The following is a 26,180-nucleotide window of genomic DNA, read 5'->3' as shown; positions in this document are numbered from 1 at the left end:
CGGAGACGCTACCACTGAGCCACGAGTACAACGCTTCAAAGCGGTACAAAAGCGCCTCTAGTGAATGCGGTGTTGCCTTAGAAACGCGCTGTTTCTAAGGCGTGCGTCTCTTGCTCAGGCGCACATTTCGTTGCCGCGCCGAACGCTGCTTTGCTCGACGCTCACCGCGTCCAATGCGGGGCGCGTAGTCGCTGCCCTGTAGCCCATTGTCTTACACCCCTTGGCGGGTCGACGGGAACGCTGTCGCGTTCCACTCTTGAAGGCGAAGAAGTAATGCATGAGTTGTTTCTTCGTCTAGCCGAACCAAATATAGCCAAGCAACAGCAGTTCACCAGGCTAAACAGTGGTTCAACAACTAAAATAAAGGCTAGTATGCTTCGCATCCTGGGCTTAACCTTACCTAAGCCACAGCCATTTTTTGTTCTCTTGTCACCTGACGCACCCACGAAACTGAAAAACAGGAAGGCCCTGATTGGAGGAGTGTTCCTGGTGGTCTTGTCTGCAGCAGCAACCGTGGCTGTTGCGGTGCAGGTCTACTCTTACCGCTATGGCGCCTTCATCTTCATGGGATCGCTGCAGATGGAGTAAGTTTCCATGCATCAACGTTCCGTGAGAGACAAAATAATTTCAGTATAGCCTGAAAAGGAAAAGTATAGAGCGTCCAAATAATATTCACATCAGCTAGTTGGTTCGTGGCTAAGGCGAGTTTGTCAGCTTAACTGTGAACGCTGGAAAAAAAGTAGACAAGAAAAAGTACAAGGATCAGGAGCGATGTCCTTGTCTTGTCTTCCTTTTGTCCTTAAGTCTTCTGCTCAGCTATTAAAGCTCGACTTAGCAAAGATTGTCACGTGAACCATCGATTGTCGTAAACGAAAAAAAAGTCTTTATCGCTACAGAGCATGAAGGGCAAAGGAAAGAAAGGGAGGTTAACAAGATAATACTTCTGTTGGCTACCCTGTACCTGGAAGTGGGAAAAGGATGTCATAGATGAGAAGAAAAGAACACTAACAGAAAAGCACACACACAATACAGAACTGTTTCTGTGGGCGCTGTCACACAGTCTGCGAAGGCGTTAGATGTTGTTACATGTTTTCAATGTCGCACTAGAACTTTCTACGTCACACAGCGCACTGCACCAGCACGTCGGTGATATCGACGCAGAGTCAAGCGAGCCGTTTTCGTAGATGGCATAATAAAATATGTAGATGGGCCGATCCTATCGCGTGACACCCACACAGGAGTAGCATGAGGATGTGAACATTCTTTTCTAATATTGCTGCGGGAATAGTTTTATTAAGAGATATTGACACTGAGAGGAGGCGGAGTTATATTTCACTTCTCACTTTTGAAAAGTGAACACTGATCACAAGTGATGAAGTGGGAAGGGTTGAATAATTGGAGGATATTTTCGTTCAATGCTTCTCTTTTCCTTTTTTTTTTTACAGGAGCACTTCTGATCATATCCGTCTCGTCTACATGCTGCCTCACCAACATTTCGTCTCTTTCGTTGTGGGTGTATTCGAAGCTTACGTATTCGTGAACAAAAAGCTGTGGTCGACTACACGGGTGAGTCCTTTGGTCATGTGGTTAAATGTCCCCGATCCACAGAGCTTTTAATATTTTTTACATAATTATTACTTCTAAGGCAGAGAGAGCGAGAAATAGCCGGGAAGCTTGCTATCCTATACATTGGAGGAAGTGGAAGACAACATAGGACATTCTCTCGCCTTATGCACAGCCTCAGACATCTGCATCTATAAACAGTGGCGCGTCATCTACGAGCATGTAATTCATCCGCACTGCAATAGCGTGGTTCCTCACCCCATATATCTGATGCGCAGGTAGCAAAAAAAAAGAAATGCAAGATAATTATCTTATCACTCCTGTAATGATGTGCGTCAATTTTATGAAACATGCCTATAGATATACATCCCTAATTCTTTGTATGTGCGTGTGGATGTGTGTAAATGGTAAAACGAGGGATACGTGCGCACGCACAACACAGTCGCAGCGCATTGAATCCCAGTCTCGTAGTCCAGCCGTCTTTAGGAAGCGCAGCAGGGCTCTAGTATGGCTCTAGTATAGCTTTCCGTGATGGCGGTAGAGGCTACAATCCTAATATAGGTTGGGATTTTAGACGACACATTAACTCTTTGAGGCACAGAAGTTTGTTTTTGCAAGAAAACTAAATTTTATTGAACAAACTGCGCAAGGCCACTCTGAAAATAGATATAAGCAAAACTAAAAACATTTACATATGGCAGCAATGGTGATCTGAGGTGGTCACCTGAGGTAACCACCGTGCTGGAATGGGGTCTCCGTTCACTTTATGTGAAACTCGGCAAAACATTTTTTGTCCTCTCTTAGACAGCGAGGAACGTTGCACGTTTGACATATCCATGTCGTCCTTGATGGGTTTGCTTTTATGCTGCATTTTGCACACCGCCTCGGCATGCACCTCTTGGGTTGGTGCATTGATTCTGCGGCCCGGACAACTGGAGCTACATATCACCTCTTTATTTCTACTACACGGCTGCTTGAGTGTCTTCCTTTTAGGGAACAGACTTGTGCTTCCGCGGTCAATGTACAGATTATATCTCTTCTAAAATATTTCAAGCTCATCTTCTGAACACCTTACAGTTCAGTGTACATTAGGAAGGCGTTCACGATGCAGCAGTCAAGGAAATGGAAAAAATTTGGTGCCACCATTTTTTTTTAACTTCCGATCAATCTGATATTGGTTCTTTCTTTGGTCGAATTTGTCAACAAAATTCATGTTTTGATTATAGTCTGTAGCCCTTCAGGCGTGGTGGTCACCTCAGCTGACCACCATCGTAATGCTCATCCACAGCACAATTAGGCCCTGACGCTCCGTGTCAATTGTACAGCAGCTCTTCTGCACATGCAAGCTATAAATTATATAATTATTGACGCCATAATATGTGTACTCACGTTGAGAGAGAGAGATGCAAATGAGAGGAAGGCAGGGAGGTTAACCAGACTTAAAACGTCCGGTTTGCTACCCTGCACTAGGGGAAGGGAAAGGGGAAGCAAAGACGGAAAGAAGGGAATGACAAAAATGAAAGCGTGACAAAAAATATGAAAAGGGATGAAATGGGGCCATTATAGTCTTTCTAATAGGCCACTGTCACGTAGAAAAGTCAACAGAGCCTTGACCGACTTTTGCTGCGACGACAGTTCACGTCGGCATTCCAAAACTGACTGTTCTGAAAGTGGCCTGTCGTCAAGGCGTGCCAACGCGGTCGCTAGAGACACCCGGTGCGCGCTGTATCGAGGACAGTGGCAAAGCACGTGTTCGATAGTCTCTTCACCGCCGCAGTGTCTGCAAGCCGCGCTGTCGTCCATACCGACTCGGAAGGCGAAGGATCTGGTGTAGGCGACACCAAGCCACAGTCGGCAAAGTACTGCTGTTTCGAGTCGAGAGAGTCCAGGTGGGGGTCGAAGTCGAAGGGATGGGTCCAGTGGGTGTAGACGTGTATGCTTTAAGCTGGGTGTGTTCCATAAAGTTTTGATGGCTTCATTTGCAAGCACACGAATTTTCGTTGCAGCGTCTGTTCTTGAGAATGGAATGAACTCACGTTGAGATTTGTAAAAAAGCTTGAGCATGGAATGTACTCACGTTGAGATTTGTAAAAAAGCTTGGGATCAATCGCGCGTGGCTCCATTTCAATTGCTGCACGTAAACAAACAAAAAAGCAATATAACCAAGGAGGAGGTTATACGGAGGTGGTTCCACCTGGTATGAACAGCAAGAAAGTAGCAAATTGATTGATTGAAACTTTTATTAGAAGGGACGGCCCGTGGCCTAAGATAGGGGTCGGGGTTAGGTGAAAGGAAGGATGCCTGCCTCCTTCGCAAAGGAGAGCAAAGCGTTGATTCTTCTGGTGGCATCTGCTTGAGGCAAAGAAACCGGCACTAGTGGTAATGAATTTTACCACTGTGGGGCGCTGAAGAAACATTTTGAAAAGGTGGTCTTCTGAGGTAACCACCGTTCTGGAAAGAGTTAAAGAACGAAAGACGGCTATGAGCGTAGCATACGTGGCAGTTCTGTGGAGGAGTTGTAATGCGAGGCAGACATACTTTACTCGTAATAATGTGAGTTTCAGAGAGCTGACGAACATTCATTAATTTTCATTTTTCCTTAATACCCTGGGGGCAGTTGCTTGATTGGCAAATTCAGAGGCACTCGCATTCTAATGGAGCCCCATTAAAAAATATTGAAAATTGCACGTGATCGGAATTAGTCTTTATCACCTAATTTCCAGGTATATCGAAACAGGCAATCCAGGTAATATCGAAACAGAACGTGCCGAGGGCAGAGTAGGTGCAATTAATTTAGGTGCACGTTAAAGATCCCCAGGTGGTCGAAATTTCCGGAGTTCTCCACTACGGCGTGCCTCATAACCAGAAAGTGCTTTTGGCACGTAAAACCCCATAATGTAATTTTTAAGGCAGCCCCATTATTAAAAAGTTAGACGAAAACGCCCCGTGAAGAGCATCATGAAGTTCGAATGATGACATGTCGCGGCAAATATAGATAATGCGCATCACGGAGATTATTTGCCACGCGAAACGTGTGGTGAGAGAGAGAGAGATAGGCTACCGTTGGCTTTCCCGAAGCTCTGCTGGCCCGGTCCACTAGCCACTTCTGGCAGTAAGGATCCGGGTAGAGCAGGGTGGCCTGCCATTGTGCTGCATCTGAGTATGTGCCTGTAATTATTTTTATTGGGGGATTGCCTGTACAAAACCAAATGATGTGTAGTAGGTTGCCTTTATGTTGCAATTTGGGCAATAAGGAGTAGGGTAGAGAGTAAGGTAGAATTTGTTCAGGGGAGATGGAACCACCAGGCGGTTTGTGCGCACTCCACGTAGCACGACACCCTGTAAGTGCGTGAGAGAGGGGTGCGGGAGAGGCAGTTTGCATATCTATCATCATAGGCGCAGACTACGGAGCGCCTTCCGGATGGAGCAGAGCACCCCCCCCCCCCCCCCACGAAGCCGAAGCCTACCCCCCCCCCTCCCCAAAGTGTCGTTGCCAGAGTTTTATCATCCACATCACCTAAGGTATCTTTTGAGTTGTCTCGACCTTTTCACTTAATATTTTAAGGTGGCTGATAGCTTACGGCATCACTGTTGGCGCGGACGTTGAAGGCTTTTAATTCTTATATGTATAGTTTCGCTTTATTTTCTGAAATCCTGATAATAGGAGGACAAGCGCATTAGAAGCGCCAGTGGCTCATGCCTCATCCGTATTTACTCACTTCAACATTGTTTTAAATTTCCACTGTAAACATAATGCACACATAAAATATATTTAAATATACGTATGTATAGGATAAAGTTTAATATATTTTTAAAGAGATGGAGCTGGTCAATTAAAAATTATTTCTAAAGGTATGGATAGTTTATGCCTTGAGAATGAATATGTTGCTGTATATAAACCTCGCTGCCAATTGCTTTGCGTGCTTTTTTGACCCTGAAAAAAAAAGTCTTGTAGACTTTAGTGACCCCTTCGGCAGAGTCTTTTATCAACGGCGTTGGAAATGCACGTGAACGATATGTGCCCTATTATTGCTTCACTTTCCTGTAAGCAGTGCTAACGACTCAGAAAAACACTTCTAATAATTTTTAACATTTATTAGGGATGGAAACTTGCTCACTTGCAGCAGAGGTCATAAATATATACAGGGTATACCAATTAACTATCGTGTACCAAAATTAAAACAAGAGCAACGCGTCACTCGGAGAAAACCTAGTGCAAATTTTTCACAGTTCACTGGAGTAGCTGCCAGTATTTTTTTGTTACTTAGATTTAATTACGTAAGATAAAATAATTATTTAACTCGATACGTACAATACTAATTATCAAAGTGTCAATGAGGAGTTTGTACGCACAACCAAGGGACATCTAACTGCGGTGTTTCCAGTGACGTACAAATTGCGTGCTAATGCTCCAGACTGATAAAGAAACCCCGCTAAATATGGAAAATACCACGTTACTGCACTGCTGCCCGCATCATAAAGCGGCGACCTCGAACAGGCTGCCGCCGAGTTAGCCATAACGATATAAAGGGAATAAAGAAAAAAAACATTGTGTTCTAGCTTGTTCCTTATCTGCTACGCCCTGGCTGAAGTAACGCGACACGTTTGGATTTACTTGGAAACAAGCTGTGATAGCTGTTGTCTTAGCGTAGATAAAGTGGAGGGAGGGTATTTTTGTAACTTTTTTTGCCACAAAACATATCACCGCAAAAGCGATTTGACGACGTCAGTTACAAAGGTTTAACAGTTCGTTTTGTTTCGTCCCAATTGCCATGGCTCTTTAATGAGCAGAAGATAAACATTATCATTGCCTTGGGAGCTGTAAATGGCAACAAGAGGAAGGCAGCAAATATATATCCGCTATGGAAGCGTAGTGATATACCAAACGCATCGACTATCACCAGAAATTATGAAAACCTGAGACAAACCGGCAACTTGAACAAATAGCGTCGCAGGACTCCACCTTGGAGTCCTAGCCTATGCATGGATGTTCTAGCATTTATGGCCGCAAATTATCATGCTAGCATGCGGGACGTGGCCCCCCAGGTACCAATTTCCAAGTCATCAGTATGGAGCATTCTAATGCGTGCCTCTTCACCTGTACCATCTTAACCAGCACCAATGCTCGAAGGATAGATACCTGTAGAATGGTCTGGATTTCTCGAATTGGGTCCTCACAAAAGGCGATGAGTCACCAGACTTTTTGAGCAGGATCATGTGGACAGATGAAGCCGAATTTCGCAGAAGCGCCTAGGTAAGTTTGCATGATGCACGCTATTGGAAGGGCTGCAATGCACACTGCGCAATGCGCAATCGACACCAGTACGAGTGGTCGTTCATTGTGTGGTGCGGAATTTATGCCGGGGATATAATCGGTACCATCTTTTTCGATCACACACTGACTGGACAGCGTTACATGGACAAAATCTTTGAAGAGTGGTGGATGAGTTATCAGCGAAGTCCCACTGTCATGTTTTCTACTTCTGTGGTATCACCAAGGAGGAGCACCAGCACACAGCAGCAGCCGAGCCCGAAACTGGCTGGATCCTACTTTTCATGCACAACATATTAGAAGATTAGAAGACACGGGCCTGTAATTTGGCGAGCTGGATCACCCGACCTCTCTCCAATCGATTTATTTTTGGGGGGTTATGTAAAATATAGTGCTGACGTAATCGAGACGGACGTCAGATTAGCTCAAGGCAAAGGTAACAAATGTCTGCCATAGAATTCCAGCGCCGGTCATCCAGAAAGCCACTGATGATGTGATAAAGCGGACTCAGTACTGCGTAACTGAAGAAGGAGACCCACTGGAACACGTCCTCTAGGCAGCAGCTGGCGTTCGACGGCGTTTTCGAATTCATGGATAATAAGGACATACTGAAATCTGATGTTCTTTTTGTTTTGTTTTGTTTTTTATGCAGACGTCCTGATTGTCAGTTGGGCTTATCTAGAAGTGCTATACTCGAGGAGAGTGTGTTGGGAGGCTTGTTGGTAAGACATTATTTCGTGAACTTAAACTGCGCTGGGGACGAGACGCCGAGGTAGAGGAAGACAGGACGAATGCAGACTAACAATTCGTTTATTCAAATCACACAAGCTGCCTGTTTGAACTATGCACATGCCTAAGTTATATCATGACTGCGTGACCATAAAAGGCTCCCTCGCCAAACCCCTATCTACGCCAAAAAGTCGAGGTCTTTCTTGAAAAGATTGATTGATGGTTCGCTGCCGCACCTATCTGGGCCATATCTTGCTATCAAAAAAGCTTCGAAGGTTTCACGTGCCCTTTGGTCGTTTGTTCGCCCTAACACCTTCGTTTTCTCAAACATCGGCTTGCATTTCTTCGCACATGACCTACAATGAACTGGCAAACGCTTTCCGCTGCCATTATGTAATCAGGTAGAGTGCTCCATTCAACGATTTTTAATACATCTTCCGGTTTGCCGGACATAGAACATTCCACAGGTCAGCGGAAACTCCTACACCACCTCTGCACTACATGGTACATGCGTGTGTCTGTGTTTTATACCACATCCATCACTCTTGGCTTTATCTACGTTAGAAAGAGTGCATGAACCCTACAACTTGCACTGCGCTCAAAAAATGACATCAACACCAAATTTTCCGGCCACCCTCTTGGACATATTACTTTACCTCAAATTTTCGCCGTTGCATCTTTTCTCCTAACTCAACCCCAGTGTCGATGGCATGGTGGCATGTGGCTCTCAACAGCGGCTCAGCTATGGCCTGAAGTAGGGCCTGCGGAAACCCTGCATTGCGGAGACGTTTCACTTGGGAGAAAAAGCTAGATTGGACCTTATGATGACACGACTTGGCAAGGAATGACCTCACGCATGACACCGCAATGCCCTTTTTGCCCAGCTTAGATCGACATAAATCGAACGGCAGAAGTGCTTTATTTGAACGAGGCGAGTACCTCCAACATAGGTGATCCTTATCATCAAAGAGCAGCCTTATGTCTAAAAACTGCAAAGAAGTATTCTCGGGCAATTCAAAGGTGAAATTCAACTTGATGGCTGTGGATTTGAAAGACTGAAGATTTTATTTCGCTACCTGTTCATGATCATCATAAAAGTTAGTATTTAGATGGATTAAAAAGTCGTCTACGTATCTAAAGACATGAGCTATGCGGTCGTCAACAAACATTCGGCTAAAAAGATCTCAGTGAGTACCAGTGCCACACTTGATCCAATGCATAAGCCTCATTTTTGTAGATAAAAGTTGTTCTGAAACCTCACGATGGTTGAGGCAAGGTACACTTCCAACAACTCTAGGAACCCCCCTACATAGACACCCCTGTGTTCCATGGTAACACAGTTCGAAGAGGCACCTTGTGGGATTTCGATAAAACTGCGGACGGCGCTGACGACACGAAACTCAAGAATGAGCTAAGAAAAGCCGACGCTTTAAAATGCCCTGTGTATCTCGTCCTCCGTAAGCAGTCTGTCGTCCTATCGGCTTGAGGTAACCGGACAGCCCGACACTCAGCAAACGTCCCTTCTCGCCAGAAAAAGTGCAGTTGCGGTGAATATGTTTAATAGCCTCTACAAAATCGCGAAATTTGCCTACCGTTTTAAATGCATGAGCGCTTCAATGCCTACCTAACGAAGAAACCCGTCCCGTAAGACGATCGCCTTTAAGATAAGGTCCACAGCAGCGAGGTAATTAATTCACCTTCACGCTGTCTCTCGCTTCAGCGCGAACTACGCGGCAACATTGCAGGTCCGCGCAGCTGCGCCATACGCAGCCGCCGCCAGAGTATGGGGGCTTTCATGTGCCAAAGCTACGATTATGAGGTACGCCGTAGTTGAGGCAACCGGAAATGTGGACCACTTGGGGTTTTTAACATTCATCTAAACCTAAGTACACGGTTGTTTTCGCCTTTCGCCCCTTCGAAATGCGGTCGCCGTGGCCGGGATTCGATCCCGCGACCTCGTTCTTGGCAGCCCAACACCATGCATAGCCATAAGCAACCACGGCGGGTCCGCCAGAGTATGGTTAATCATGGTTGATAATGGTTCGACGCGGATGCATGAGGCGTTAAAGAGCGATAACAGCTTATAATGATCGGAGATTCATCAGTGCACCTGGCGCATCCACTTGAAGAAGTTTGCTTGCTCCATAATTTCACATTGCGCCGCCGTCCACCGCAGCTCGTGTCGCCGCAGCGCCGTCGTTTATACTGCTCGGATCAAGTTTCATAACATTGATAATGACACCGGGCTCCGTGGAAGTATAAGTAATCAAGTCAGTATAAGTACTACACAAAATTTCATTTTTGCAAAGCGTGAAGCGCTTTATAATTGGAGTTGCGGTTCTTTATTTGAATAGAATGCCGTGCTGCCCCCGCTAGGAACCGTAATGCTTGTTTGCAGTGTAATTTATGTATATGAAAACTACTACTTACTCTAAAGATTCATGTCGCCGAACTTTGTGAAACAAAGTGAGTGCAGCTAGCTTATGCGGACTCTTATTTTGGGAAATTTCAGCCCGGAGCTCTACATTGGGACTATCGAGAGACGCCGTAGTGAAGGACTTGCGATTATTTGGATCGCCATTGGTTCTACAATTCGTACCTAGGCCTGGCTGCGCGTGCGTTCTTGTAATTGGTTCAATGCGGATTACGGCCGTTGCGGCCGAGAACAGAATTCTCGAGCTCGTGCTCAACAACAGAACACCACATGCATTATAGTTTAGGCCATCGGTATGGCGTAGTGATTAGCACATCCAGGAGTTCTTGGTTACGCATCGGAGCATACAGCGTCAGTTCCATTCCAAATGCCGCATATGTGGCGAGAAAAAAAACTTTTCTTTGATGCTGCCCAGTGGATGGGGGACAGATATCGGGCAAAACCACAAAGGGGCGGGGGGGGGGGGGGGCGCTGAAGGAGTCAACAAAAGCTAAAGCCCATGGGTAATGAAGTTCTTTTCGTGGCGCGTTTTTGGAAACTACTATAACCGCGTGTGTTTGAAATCACAGTTGCTGCGATGGGTGCACGTGAAACAGGATTGGATCTATTCGTGCTCCTATTTCAAGTGCATCAGTTGCGGCGACTGCGATTTCAAACTCTGTTATTTTGAGCAAGGCTAATTCTGCCTGTCCGGGGTTGAAAAAGAGAAAGAAAGGAAGGAAAATGTCAGTTCGTTTTGTAAAACTTTTAAATGCTGTAAACCGTTATTCAGTCAAGAGCATTTAGACATTACTTCCCTCCTGAGAGCATCAGATTGGTCAGCATGGCATCTGACGTGCTTGATGAATGTCCACGCATATCTCAGTGACCGTGTTTCGTGATGCTGCCAGGGTCATGGCGTCTCTTTTATCCTTCACAAGAGCTGCTTACGTGGCTTCCTGTTTGTGGGTTATGGATTGCGATTAAAAAATATTTTATTCTTCGCAGTTGTCCTCTCCATTCAGTGAATAACGAGACCTCTTTTGTTGTGGGAATGCTCTTTCTTCTGTATTCATATTGCGTGCAGAACGCCTTTCTTTCATCTTTATTAGTTGCGGTGGTGTTACCCATGCGAACGAAACTTTCCGCTTACTAACGGTACGTGTTGCGAGTGGAAGAAGTTGAGCAGAGTAACTGGTTGGCCTTGTTGGTTAAACATAGTGAAAAGCTACATCGTGAGGACCGACAAAGACAAAGGAGGCACACAAAGTACAGAGACACAGCGCTGACTTTGGTGAAAAATATTTATTTTTCCCGGTGCGCAGCTTTTTATAGAGAGAATACTTGACAAAAAAATGAACAAGAACATCACGCATGCACACAAAACCTGCTCGTACAGCTGTCGCATCCTGGCATTTGAATCAAGGTAGGTCAGCTAATTTTCACACAAGGCTATCGAGTGACACCTGACGGAGTTATTTCCCGTGCGTGAAATTGCGACAGACTGTATAATTTGTCTAGTACGGCTTGATTTGTTCTTAGATATAATCTTACATTTGTCGAAGACAGGTTTACACACCCAGTCGCGACAGTGCACAACTAGATCACCTTGAATAGTGTTGTTAACATTGTTGTGGTGTTCCCTAAGCCGACCATTATTGCATCGGCCGGATCGCCCAATGTACATTTTGCCACATGAGATAGGCATCTCATATACGACACATTGGGCACACTGTGTGAAGCGCTGTCTGTGATTAGTTTTACACTGGGCCTTTCCTTGGAAGACAGCGCAAGTGTGCTTCCTCGGTGACCCCAGTTTTCTATGCGCGGAAAAAACATCAACATTTGCACTCCGGCCAAACTTCTTAAGGTTGTGCGAGATTCCATGAAGATATGGAATAACTGCCTTCTTTACGTTGTCACGACTTTATCCTTCTGCGAACTGTGTCCTTGCGTGACCAGCTCTTCTAACTTTCTTAAGTATGCCTTCCGCGACACTAACCTGCAAACATAAGACATATCCAGCTGCACTGAGGCGCGATACTTGTGACCGAAAGCTTTCTTCCGCCTTGTGCACACAGGATTGTTTCAAAGCATTAGCCAGGCAAGAAACTACAATGTAGAGTACCCAGAGGACTCAGGAGTACTCTATTCGAAACAATCATGAACAGCATACATAAACTCCTCCTATAACTATATATGAGATCAGAATGACTTTGCAAGGTATAAAACGGGGAAAAGCGGCAGGAGATGATGGAATAACAGTGGATTTAATATAAGAAAGAGGAGACATAATGCTAGGAAAACTGGCGGCTCTCTGTATGAAGTATCTATCGACTGCAAGGGTCCCAGAAAACTGGAATAATGCAATCTTTGCATTTTACCGGTGCTGACATATGGGGCAGAGACTTGGAGACTGACAAAGAATCTTCAGAACAAGTTAAGGACTGCGCAAAAAGCGATGGAACGAAGAATGCTAGGCATAACTTCAAGAGACAGAAAGATAGCGGTTTGGATCAGAGAGCATACTGGTTTAGACGATATTCTAATAGACATTAAGAGATAAAAATGGTGCTGGGCAGGTCATCTAATGTGCAGATTAGATAACCGTTGGACCATTAGGGTGACAGAATGGGTACCAAGAGAAGGGAATCACAGTAGAGGAAGGCAGAAGACTAGGTGGTGCGACGAAATGAGAAAATTTGCGGGTGCTAGTTGGAATCGGTTGACGTAGGGCAGGGGAAATTGTGTATCGCAGGGACAGGCCTTCGTCCTGCAGAGGACATAATATAGGCTGATGATGTTGATGATGAGACAACCACACTTCTTTAACGAGAAACTCGTGAAGTAGTGAGAAATAAGTGTGATGCGGCGAGCAAGTGATTAAGTTGGCCCGCAGCATTCGTCCTTGAGAGGGATACAGGCATCCCCTGATGTTTTTTATGAGCCAGCGAGTAGCTTCATTTGCGTGGCGTTGCCGAAAATTCCGCAGTCGCTCGGCAGCCATTGACATGCAATGTCATGAATACAGAGAAAATATCTAAAACAGATAGGCAATATGCTAGACCGCAATGTACCGCACGTAGTCTAACTTAAGTAGCACAAGTAGACCATAGATGACTATTTCTCGCCGGCCCCGTTTTGAATGGGAGGTCAATATCATCACCGTCCGCCATCTACGTCTCCGCTAACCCGGTAATGCCAAAATGGTAAGATGCTTGCGGGCAAGGCTGTCGTCGTCGTCGACTTGATGCTGTCGTCACACACACTCTTGCCTCAGACAAACACGCCGATACATGTGGTAACACTTTGCGGAAACCCAAACAATATTGGATAGCCACGCAACTTGCTGCGAAACGCTTTGCGTGACATTTCGCCATGCGGGAGCTCTACATAATTTTTTATTGCGATTAGTATTCTGAGGATACTTTGCCCCTTTCCGATTACCGCGTCCATGTTTGTCTGTGTCTCTGGCATCTGACCCGACCATTAAAGAAAGAAAAGAATTAAACATTGTTTGGTGCTGGGTCGAATTAACCTCGCGCCACACGGCTTCCAAAAGTGCAACAAATGGATGTTATAGCGGGGAGTGCCACAGTGTTTCAGTTTTCCTTATTGGATTTTTTCTGAACAAGCAGTTACACAACGCTAAAATGCATCTGCCTTAACGTGACTGCTGACACGTATTAAAACTTCCTGAGCACTACAAAATGTTCAAACAGGGTGATCCACTCTGCCGGATGGGGTTGATTACCGAACACCTCTCTAACAAGAACAGCATTCTACTACGTCCAGGGCGCTCGCAGGGAATGAGAGATTAATGGCTTCTTTTTCCGAACGTACACTTAGGCGCCCGTTCCTGCGTTGAACGTCGGCGTAACCGAGCGAACGAGCACTGCGAAGCATAAAAGAGCGAACGCGGAGCGTATCGAGGGAAGAAAGACGGCGAGAGAGAAGAGAGCGCGAGGAGGAAAGCGGATGAAAAGAGTGTGGTGTGAGGGTTAGGAGGAAACGAAGGGTGATAGCATCTCTAAAAAGTGAGGAGGAAACGTAGTGTCGCATAAGACGTGCTACACGGCGGCGACTAGGCATGCGGCGAGCACGTCCAGCAATACCATCTATGGAAGCAAAGTACTGACGTGGACTTTGGACCCACTGCGCATGCGCTATTTCACCTGCGAAACAGCCACTATGGACTGCGCTACGCGCGTACCACGCGTTACCGCGTTCACGGTTTCTTTCTGAACAATGTGCGGCGCAACCAGTGGAAATGCTTCTTCGGCTGCTGCTGCTAAAGAAGCTGCACGAGCGCAGGCAGACCCGCGGCCGAGAGGACCCTGTCATTCGGAATAAAATTCTTTGACTCAATATATTGCGAGTTCAAAATACCTAAACAGGTGCGCTCAGAACTCGTATTAGGGAGTGTCGTAATCGTCAGTGAACTTTTTCTAACTTCCATTAACTTGCTGCGAACGCATTCCACAAGTGCATGTCCGACTGATAAAGTGAGAATGCCCGCTCTTCTAGCCGACAATGAATAAGAGTTGTAACCCTGAAAAACACGCCTATGCAATCGCGCCGCCATTGATTTGTCTGATATGCTGAACCCTAATTATAGAGTGCCAGGGGGATAAAACTGGCTGTGGTTATGAGACCACGTTTAGGGAACATTTCATTGTGGTATAGCAAGGAGTATATGATGTGGTCCGTGGTGGCGCTGTGGTGCATGTATGTAATAATGCGATTATCATTCGTAGGCTACTTCGTCTGTAACTGATTGCGATTAAAGGTGTGTTTAACAATGCGGCTTGTTTCTACATTGTTTCTATGCTGATCGCCTTAACGTCAACAGCGATCATGAGATGGACTATGTTCGGATTTTTTTATAGTATATATATATATATATATATATATATATATATATATATATATATATATATATATATATATATATATATCTTCTGTACCTGTATCTTCTTATATATATATATATATATATATATATATATACATATATATATATATATATATATATATATATATATATATATATATATATATATATATATATATATATACATATATCTTCTCTACGATCTACGTATGCAATGATGTCACTTAAACAAATAGATATCTCTATTCGGTCGCGATATTCGCAAACACTTCGGCCAAAAATAATCGCATTCTATTAAACTCGAAAAACACACCATTCGAGTTTCGTAGATAAATGTTCTGAATATGGTTTTTTCCGCCCTGCACTTACATAACCTGCAGCTATCAGGTATAGTATTTACCCACTGAATTCTGCTCGAGCTGCCGTGATACTTTGCTTTTTTACATGATTGTGAAGGTCCCTTGCGCGAATCTCTGAGTGAGGCACACTTTGGCTCCACGTCGCGAGCGAGCGAAGCTGTGCGATGCGCCCTAGGGGAATGAGTGGCAGAATTCAAACTCATTGTGCTCACCGGCATGGAAGCGGTTGAGTGGAATGAAGCGCTGTTTCTATGACCGATCGTGATAACAGATCGGTCTTCATAATAAATTTCATTATATTTATTGCGCAGACCAATTACACCTGATTTGGCTCATTTCGGCATAATAAATGCACCCATCGCGAAGCGTCTATCCGCGTACATATAGCCCGCATCAGTCCGCGAAGCATCCGTTCATTTCGGAAGCAAGCATTTTTAAGCAAGTTTATTACCGTGGCTTCCGATTGTCGATGAGTAATCGCGACACCCGACTTCTAATCTCTACACGTGCAGGTGCGTGTCGCAGTGCTGTGGGTCGTGGCTGTCGCGATCACAACACTGGTGTGCTTGTTTCCCTACGCGTGGGATTCGGCGGCGATTCCTTACGACCCTGCCCTGGCGGCCCTGTACGCCTGCCTCTATCCCCTGCTCTGGAGTGTCTCGGTCACCTGGATGCTGCACTCTTGCATCACAGGGACGGCAGGTATGACGCGCGCGTTGCTGCGCAATTTGAATTCCCGCAGTAATAGTGAAACAGCAGAATTGATCTCGGAATAGGCTATTCATTTCGTTATGAGCGAACGTTCTCGGCGCAAGGAACACGAGTACATCGGATCCGCTGTCAGTCAGCACTGGTTCTGCCTTCGTGTGTGAGTACTTGTGTGGTCGTCTTGTCTGCGCTGAAAATATTCCTTCACGAAGCGAGAATCTCTGCTCTGAGGCCGCCCGCTTTGACCAAGAACACATGAGCGGGAGAGCTGGCAAGGCGACTAGGCAGGCTTCGTGCAGTTTGTCGACAAGTGAAGGGCTAGCGACTTTCACCGTGCCTGTAAGCGAACATATCGACCGTTGTGCTGTATTATACTTCGATTAGTACATATGTAAGCTTTCTTCCTTCTATTGCATAGCCAATGAGTTAAACACTCGTTGCTTATTTCTACCATGTTATCATTAACATTATTACTTCTAGTAGTAAAGTGATTTATTAAAGCAAACCAGCATTCACTGAAGCCAAGGACAAAATGGGGAAATTGAAATGTTTTCAAGTTACAAAGATGTTCCCAATTTACGTGTTTCGTTAAGTTTTAGTGAAAGTGAAGAAAGAGAGAAAACACGTCACCTAAGAAACCTAGCTCTCATATGCTTGTCGCGCACCATACCATGTCATTTTATGTATGCGCTGGCTCCATTGCTCTAAGTTATTGTGTGCTTCATATACAGGATGTCTAACTATCATGCACAAAGATTTAAATATATGCAGATGCTACGTAGCTGGACACAACCAAGGCAATGCTGTTTCCCGTCGGTTGGAGATACAGAGATTATTTTTTACATTTAGCATAATTACATAATTACCCTTAATTAACATTTCAACTCCTGAAATATTATAAATAGATGAAAAGTGTCAATGAGAAAATTGTAGAGCAACATGGGAAACCTTAATGCAGCTTTCTCTTGCTCAAAACATGGTACAGATGTGTTTTTTGAGCCTGAAAGAAACTCGCGAACACAGGCAAAATGCCTCGAGCGGCCAGTCACGCGTCAATTTTGCGTGCATTGCCGAGTTTCTTTCACGCTCAGAAAAACTTTTTTTTCAGAAAGTATTAAGCAACAGAAAGCTGTATCGGGAGGTTTCCCATGTTCTTGTACAATTTTCTGGTTGACGCTGCCTTTCTATGCGATTTTCCTTTTTCTGTTAAGTCTCCAGGGCCCAGGGGTATCTATTTCTGCTAGACAATCGTGCAGCGCTGTGTTCTGTTACTGCGTCTCCCATGGCCAGATCTCGTGAATCGGTTCCTGAGCATGGGAGCCTTCATGCCGTTGGGCAAGCTGAGCTTCTCCCTCTACCTCGTCCACCCTTACGTGCTGTACACCAAGTTGATCACCACGAGGCAATTCAGAGCCCTGGACCAGTGGACAATGGTGAGACATGCGAACATAAAACGAGGTGCTTTCGGAGCTTAATTAATTCACTTGTGCGGAAATTTTACACACCTCATAACGGGAGAATACACAAAAAACTGATTCGACGACACTTACTTCACTTTTCCGCTAAATAGATTATGCAGGTCTCGACAAATTCATGAGCAGGTTCCAGGTACTTTGTTCGATATTCAATTAACCAATATCGGGAAAATCAAGCGATAGACATTCTGCGGCAGTCTACCATCGTATACTGCACTGCGTGTGCGAACCTCGATAGGCATGCAACTATTTAAAAGTATTTTACGGTTAGAGATGAGTGGGCGATGAGACGCAGTGGCTTACGCGCAGGGAAAGTCTACGAGGCGCTCAGCCATGCATTTAGTGGCCAGGCAACATGTGCTCGCATCTGATTCTACCACTCTCTACTTCCCTACTTGAATTAAGATCGTGGCGTCGTTTTGTGCTGTAATTATTCAGCTATCAGGAGAATCACTAAGAGCGTAAAAAAGCAAATTCATCTTACAAAATTGTTCGTTTGGGCGCTGTATCCAAGCGCGAATGCCCACGACCATGAAGAATGACGTTCAGATGAGCCAGGTGTCGAAGAGAGCGGAGTGTTTCCTCAGGAGTAGCCGGACAGCTAGCGAATGGGATCATCTGTACCAAATATATTAGAGCGCAGCTTTTAGGCGCCAATTCCTGCGGCGAGCGTCGGCGTTGTCCCTCGTAATCGAGTGAACGAGTGCCGTTGTCAGATGGGAAGAGGACTTGGCACTCGGAGGTGCCGCGTCTCAGAGCTTTTATGTACTCATCAACCCAGCATCATTCGGTACATTGATCCCGGCGCTCCCCCTCTACTCGGGCTGACTGGGCGGGGGGCTTTGGTTCGGGCCAACGGTCCATCCCGAAAAAGGGGGCTGCTGGGGTTCAGCACAATTGAGTTACTGTACTCAACGCACAAACAGCGCTGTTTGTGCGTTTGTGCGTTTGTGCGTCCTGTAAGACCGACACGGCGCGCCGTGTCGGTCTTACAGGACGCAAGACTGACTGACCCTCGTGCTGGCTTGACACGAAAGAGGTCAAGGCATACAACCATGGAGACCACCAAAGCCATCCGCGGAGCAGCGCGACCACATAAGGGTGCGCCACGACCGGTTGTGGCTCGGATTTCCACTGAGTGAAACAAAACTCCGTGCATCGATGCACACACGGTCGAGTCGAGTGACCTTAGGAACATGCATCATAACTTAATGGAGTGCTTTCCAGCTGACTCATCAAAAATCATGGGAGGACGAGCCCACACTTCGAGAAACTTTTTTTTCGGCCAAGCGATGCCGCTCCCGCGTGAGATGAAGCCAGACCTCCTTCCGTGCTTTCGCAACTACTTCATGAAGGCCCGGCGCCCGTTCCCCGAAAACTGCATCACAGCATGCCAACCAAACTTGGTATCAGCACTCGACAAGACGAAGCACGAACTGGTTGATCGCCTGTTTAGGCAAAGGGTGCAAAAATCGAACAGTCTGATATGGAAAACCTGGGAGCTTAAAGAGACTAGCAATCCTTTGGAGAAGAGCTGCAGGAAGCAAACAGTGCGTAAAGATATCAACCGAGTCCTCGCGACCGCCACAAAGAGGGCACACTCCACGAGCCGGGACGGTTGTGAAGGGCCTGTAACTCAACGGCAGGCACCCTCGCACCAGGCGGTACATGAACCTGGCTCGCCTAGCATCGAGGAAACTGGCCTTAATGAGCTTCCAGGTTGGCTTGTGGATGGACAGATCGTACCTTTGGCAATGCGGGGTGAGACCTGGGGTGAGGATATCGACTAGTTCTTGGAATGGAGTTGAAACTAGGTCGATGGCGTGGTGAACCTTGTGGAAGCCTACCAGAGAATTGGCAGCCATCGCCTAAATGGTGAACGGTCAATCTGAGCGCGGCACTCAGTGAGAAATGTGTTCTGCGAAAATAAACGGAGTTGGGTTCTAAGAAAAAAGGAAGTAAAGCTTCTAGTCCGAGTGAAGAGTTACCTAGGTTCACCTGACGTGTAGTGCAGTAGCCACGATGCCCAGGTCAGGAATTCCGAGTACTCCCTTATGCTTGGGCAACTTGAGCACCTGCCGAGCTACTCAGACAGTTGTCCCTTTCCAGAGGAAGCGAAAAAGGACCCTCTCCAAGAAAAGCAGAGAGACCATCTGGTTCGAATTGGGAAACCTAGAATGCGCAACCGCGCTTTCAACCGCAATTCGAGCCGTCATGCTTTCATGACGTCATGTGCACATTTGTTGATAGGTGTGATATTCCACGTTTATTATTATGTGGCGTTTTCTTGTTTTTCTGCCTTTTTTGCTTTCTTCAAACAATTTTATGTCCTCATCCTTCGCCTTTACACTGGTTATTTGTTAAGTGCCATATCCGTTTTCTTCACATATTGGTGGTGTCTTCCTGTTTATTTTTTATTTTTTTGTCATCTCTCTCTCTGTGAAGATGCTGTAAAAATGGCTCATGGTTATTTTGGTGATCGCCTGTTGCAATCCTGTGTACACTGTTACCCAGCAGATAATATTTTACGTTATTATGCTTATCGGTACATGTGAGAGTGATAATGCGGACCACTGCACAGGTTCCGGAATGAAATATATGTATGCTGCTTCCTTTCCAAAAATAAACAGTGGCAGTCTTCGCTCATGGTGTGGTGTGCGCTTCTTATATCCTAGTTTTTTCGCGTATTTATAAGAAACGTATAACTGCTTTGAAGCGCCTGCTCTCTGCTACACGATGGTGCACTGATCATGACACGCGTGGAAGTAGTCATCTGCCAACATAAATTCAGTTGAAATCGTCACATTGCCCAGCTCCACACACTGTGGGTTGCGTCGACCAGCCAACGTAACAGGAATGTGTGAAGACCGCCTGTAAAATTGTGCAATCACCATGTAATATTGAATATGTCATCGCGCCACGTTTTCACGACAGAACAAAAGAGCTCAGCGCGCCTGCAACTAAACCCCCATTGATGGCCAGTACGAGTGAGACTTCGCGCGATACGGCGTCGATGGGAACGGACATGCAGACGGACCAAATCACTATTAAACGTCGCTGCGACTCGTCGGGCTCAACGTCATGCCCTACGGCACCTTGACAAGCTCCACAAACAACGGTGGAGAAAATACTGTGGCTCTCTCAACCCGAGAAAATCTCTCTCTAGAATTAGGCGAATTGTGCGAAGCCTTCCACTACCCAAACAGCTGCACCTGTTCAGTGCTATCACCATATGGCAAAGCCGCCGTGAAATTGAGGTAGCCGAAGACTTCTGCAAAATACTTCTGAGTGTCTCCAGCACTTTCTCTGAAACTGTGGACGAAGGTACAGCTGAATTATTTAGTGCCTATTTTGCCTCCATAGGGCCTAAGGTGGGTGGACAGGTACATGCTGATGCTCCTTCGGTGAAGATGCCAGGGTGTGTGAACAACACTTTTGCATTGGATGACAGAGAAATTGAAGAAATAATTACAGCAGTTAGCAACCTTTCATTCGGTAAGGCGGCAGGACTTGATGCAATATCTGTTAGGTTGATGAAATACAACATTGATATGCTGGGAATCCATCTACAGTGTAACTTTATCTATTCGCTGGAAAATGGAGTGTATCTTGATGAACTGAAGGTGGCGAAGATCATGCCTATCTTCAAAAGCGATCAGCGATCCGGCATACAAAACTACAGGCTTATATCTGTACTAAAGGCAATTAAAACAGTTTTTGTAAGGGTGCTTCGTATACAACATTTTTTAAATAGATAGAACATCATGTGTCCTAATCATCATGGCTTCAGGCCCAAAAGATGAACGTGTTACGCAGTTCTTGTTCTTACACAACTCATAAATACTGCACTTCATAATAAGAAACTAGCCATTGAAGTTTACTCAGATATATCCAAAGCTTTCGATACGGTTGGTCACACAATCCTGCACCTGAAATTGGAAACTTGTGGTCTGAGAGGAAAAACTTATGATGTAATTAAAAGCTATTTTTGAAATAGGAAACAATATGTTGTCGGAAACAACCTAACCTCACTGCCAGAAAGCATTATTCTGGATGTTACCCTTACTGCGCTTAGGGCTAAATTAAACATGTTACTGCGCCCCTTAGGGCTAAACTGATAGGCTTCATACACGTTGTTTGTGTTATATCTGGACTGTGATAGGTTCATCTGAACGAAGTTTGCTCCAAATGCACCAGGTACTTTTCGAGGGCTGCACAGGCTACAGCATGCCTATGCTAGCCAACATGGGGTCATCTTGTATGCGCACACTGGAGAGCCTTCACGCAAAAGTACTGCAAAAGTACTTGCCTAGATGCACGTCAACTGAGGGCACAATATTGGAAGCACGGGCTTGCCCAATCGATTTATGGAAGTCTTGTGAACCTGTGTGAACTAATCACCTACTGAACAGACACTCACGCCATCCTTTGTCATCACTTCCAACAACCAACCCTGAATATGCTTTGTTCAAAAGCAATTGCATGTCACGCATGCATAATACCTTCAAGGTTCCAGGCCACCAACATCCCCGAGACGTGTCTGTGCATGCTAACGAGGCCACTAGTGAGGTACCAAATACCTGGAATGACGAAAAAATTTCGTGTTTCTTCCATTGGCTTGAAACAGCTCACCCAGTCCTATATATTTACGTTATGTAGGGGGCCTGTACAAGCATATACCGATGGTTTGGTCACACCATATGCCACAACGGCCGCATTTGTTATCCCACAACTTGGCATTAGTCGGCAATTTAAATCAAACCACAAATCGAGATCTACGGCTGCAGAACTGGTCCTCAAATCGAGATCTACGGCTGCGAACGTGGTGGCAATACGGGAGGCTGTCCGTTTTATGAGAACGCAGACACCTCATAAATGGTCGGTGTTCTGCGATGGCAAACGAGCGTTGCAGGCGCTAAAATGTGTTTTAAAGAAAGGACCATATTACCTGCTCGCGCGGCTAATTGCTGAACTTCATCACAGTGCCAAACAAGGTGACCATTTGATCACCTTTCAATGGGATCGTGGTCATTGTATGCGACTAGTAATGAGCTTGCTGACAGTGAGGCAATATCGGCATTCTCTTCCTCTGATGAAGTACGGATTGCCTACTCGCCACTTGACACCAACTCAGTGATCAAGCCACTCATGCAGGACTTTACAAAGACATACATAGCCAACTCTGACAGCATCGAGAGACGCCTACATGTGATCGACCCAGAAGGTAGTTTTGTTTGCCTCCGATGGTTACGCGGAGCAAAGCATCATTGTTATGAAGGATTCAGCTGGGCGTTGCTTTCACCCGCCGCTACGCACACCTTACTGGCCACTCGAACATCCCTGATAGCGAACAATGTCAGACGCTAGAAACGTTGGAACACATATTGTCCGAATGCCCAGCGTATATGCTGGAGCGAAGGACGTTGGATAATTGCCTAGCCAATATTGGCAGGAAACCACTGTCGGAGCACACTGTTCTCAACCCGTGGTCTGACACTGAAACTTCAACGCGGACGACTACAGCGCTGTTAAAATTTCTGCATGACAGAAATCTAGACGAGCGGCTGTAGTAGGGCCACCATCTAATTTATACTTAAGCACTCACTACTTCTCTTATCATCATCATTCATCCCTGTACTTTCACTGTCCTTCCCTCTTCCCTAGTGCAGAGTAGCAGACTAGCGCGCACTAACTCAGGTTGACCTCTCTGCCTTTCTTATAAGTAAAATATATCTATCTACCTTCTATCTGAGTTCAACTATTTGAAGAAGGGAACATTTTAAACGTAGGAGGTATCGAAATGCGCCATAAGCAAATTACGAAGTTTCTGGCCATAACATGTTATTGAAATATTTTACTGCTGTGGTTGCAGCTCATTTCCAGAAAATTTACCGTTCCATTTATCCGAAGCACATTCTAGGGACGTCTTCAAAAATCAAGTTCGGACCGCGTAATTTGTCTATAGAAACAAGCAGTCTGTTGCAATGAAAACCTTGGAAGCCTGATCACGCGGCAAATGTTTTTCTTGAAACATGGCCTTTTAACTGTGACCTACGTACCTATACGACCTTGAGCTCGCTATACACTTAGAAGGTGAAATTCAGGAAAATTAAGGCTCAAACATTTTGCTAAGCGTACATTTCAATTATCGCGTAATGCAATTTCAGGCCTCTGCGTTGCAGAGTTTCTTTTTGCAGGACGAGGTATGGTGTAGAAAACAACTAATATAGTTATTCCCAACCCTCATAAATGCCTAATCAAATGCGACCACTATTCTGACAAACTTGATTGAAGTGCAAAAAAAATGTTATGACCATATGTTTTGCTTGCTTTGTCTGAAATTATATGAATAAGGTATGTTGTTTCACTTCTGTTTTCATTTATTTGCATTATTATCATTGTTTATTTTAGGTCAGAGTGACCCATTTGTACATTTTTGTCCATAATACATATCTTACTGTGTTGGACCTACACTGTTTGGATCTTAAAACAGATAATTATGTTTGTATTTCTTGTATGTATGCGTAATGCCTGTATGCATGGAATGACTACTACCTCATTGTTGTACGATGTACGAGTGGCAGGGCCTACGAAAAGCAGAATACTCTCTGCCGTTACCCTTGCCATCCGACATCTTTACTGAGTCTAAAGCAACGACAAAAACACAATTAATACTTAAAACGTTATCTACAATAGTAAAGTTTTTCGGCAATTAGAAAGCTGCGATATTAATTGCTAAAAACGCATACAGTCGCAACTGGGTGATTAACTCAGGTTCCGGAGCAGGCCTGGAGACAGTAATATAATGCTGTTTCATGGTGAGAACTTCTGAGTTTGTTACGAAGCAAAGAAAACGTTGGCGATCGCATCATATTCTGAAAATTCGTCTGCAGTCTATCCCAAGCCATGCTGAAATTGCCGGAAATGAAGTAGCGGGAAAAGTGGCTGCAGCAAAACATAATTGGAATGAAATGGCACCCATAGCGTTTTCTCCGTGAGACGTCAAATGGGCAGTTGTAAATTATCAAGTACATCATGGTACAATGAGTGGTCGAAATGGTACCTCGTGTACGACATGGACTCGAGGCCTTTGGGGCGCTTCTCGCCAAACGTGAAGTTTGTACGGGCTATCGACACAATATTACATCGCCTATGTCTTGACTTCGAGTGCACGACCAACTTTCTACGCAGTGCTTAGATAACTTGTGCTAAGCCTTCCTCATCACGCAAAGTACATCCCCATCGAATGTTCAGGATTTTACCACCATCGCGATACAGTTTGTGGGAGTCTTGATGTCTTAGACGTCTTAGATAGAAGTCTATTATCTGTAAAGAGAGGGCTTGTATCCTGGACGTGTCCCGACAAATAGACGTTATGAAACACCTACGCAATTTTCTTGCACAGTGACCTGATTATTTATTTGTGACTTCTGCTGCACAATTTGTGTGACGTAGTTTATACGGCAACATAACTTAATGATGACCTTTTTGGCAATAAATTTTTGTGTTTTCGTGGCGCGATTTGCTTTTATGAAAATGTAATGCAATGATAACTTTTTGGATTTGTCAACTTTTATGTCTTGCTGTGAACTCTACATGTCAGTATGATCAGGTACGGTGCTATTGCCTGTCATAGTTAACGCTGTGGCTTTACAATACGATTCATATGAGTATAGTACTTGCAACTTCGGTAATGTTCTTGGTATAATCGTTTTGATTATTTCTGTTCCTTTCCACATAGTCACACTGAAGATTGCTTTTATATCTATCTAGTGTGGCAATTTTGCTCACTTTTATTTTTTAGCTACGATGTTAGTATAACCAAGCTTTCCAATTTGTCATAGCTGATACACAAGAACAAAAGTACAGCAATGTCTTTACGTGCGAATGATAATGACCCTGCTCTGCCACGCAGCTCACAGATGCCATTGGACTGCTGTTCTTCAGCTTGTTATTCGCCTTCGTCTTCTACATCATGTGCGAATGTCCCATAACCAATATAGACAAGATCGCACTGGACGCCATCTTGAAGGGACGGAGGCGGGACGGAAAGAACAAGCTACCTCCGGCGAATGTCCGTCCGAACAGCATTGAGATTTCTGACTGCACAAGTCCCTGAATTAGAGATCATATAATTGTGCATCCTGCATGCGCGGCATATCTTGTGAATGCTGCTTTTTATTGACATCCTACGGATCGGTTTAAAGCATTTGTCAAAGTAGTTGTAAGCTTGCTATCATTGTCGACTTTCAATTGATCAGCCCGTACTGCACACGTTGTAAGCGTTGGTCTTCATTAAGCGTGCCTGTCTTCGCTGACTCTCGCGTGATTAAAGCCACATCTTAATTTTTATTTTATTTTGTCACTTGAGCCATCTCTCTGTTTTCTGGCACGCATTTTGCCATGTTTTGATGGGGTTGAGGGTTTTCCAGCCGTGTTTCTGGCAGCTTTGTCCTCGCCCTCTTCTATATGTTCAGTGGGAGAAAATAAAGAAACAAATGCACTGAGCATACTGCCCTTATAAATTACAACTCACTCGAACGCTCCGAAAATTTCTTTTGTGGTCGTGCTAAAAATTTTACTCAAAATGTATTGGAAGTTCGTTTATCAACAATGTGGAACCCAGTATTTAAAAAAAACGATATTTCGCTCCTCACCTACGGTTTGGTTCAAGTTAGTCGATTTTACTTTATAGTCACTATCTCAGAATTGATGTCGGAACAGCGTGTTCGTCATTTTTGAATTAATAAATTTCCTTACCTTGAAG

General features: G+C 45.0%; 1 protein-coding gene across 1 annotated transcript; it reads left to right on the top strand.

Annotated features, from left to right (window-relative positions):
• The first annotated feature begins 372 nt into the window (after positions 1-372).
• LOC135920084 (nose resistant to fluoxetine protein 6-like) lies at positions 373-25,977 on the top strand. Its single transcript, XM_070528373.1, has 5 exons — positions 373-584; positions 1,446-1,566; positions 15,743-15,932; positions 17,229-17,371; positions 25,329-25,977. Exons 1-5 carry the CDS (start codon positions 373-375, stop codon positions 25,530-25,532), a joined length of 870 nt encoding a protein of 289 aa, XP_070384474.1. The 3' UTR covers positions 25,533-25,977.
• Positions 25,978-26,180: the final 203 nt, after the last annotated feature.

The sequence above is a fragment of the Dermacentor albipictus genome, unplaced genomic scaffold, assembly GCF_038994185.2.
Source record: "Dermacentor albipictus isolate Rhodes 1998 colony unplaced genomic scaffold, USDA_Dalb.pri_finalv2 scaffold_11, whole genome shotgun sequence".
NCBI lineage: Eukaryota > Metazoa > Arthropoda > Arachnida > Ixodida > Ixodidae > Dermacentor > Dermacentor albipictus.
This window is presented reverse-complemented; position numbering and strand designations above follow the sequence as displayed.

What these genes read in the sequence shown, in the direction of transcription:
- LOC135920084 (XM_070528373.1), top strand. Translation starts at nt 373, where the DNA reads ATGCTTCGCATCCTGGGCTTAACCTTACCTAAGCCACAGCCATTTTTT. An exon ending in AGCTGTGGTCGACTACACGG is followed by an intron (nt 1,567 to 15,742) that starts GTGAGTCCTTTG and finishes CTACACGTGCAG; the next exon opens with GTGCGTGTCGCAGTGCTGTG. An exon ending in TTGCATCACAGGGACGGCAG is followed by an intron (nt 15,933 to 17,228) that starts GTATGACGCGCG and finishes TCCCATGGCCAG; the next exon opens with ATCTCGTGAATCGGTTCCTG.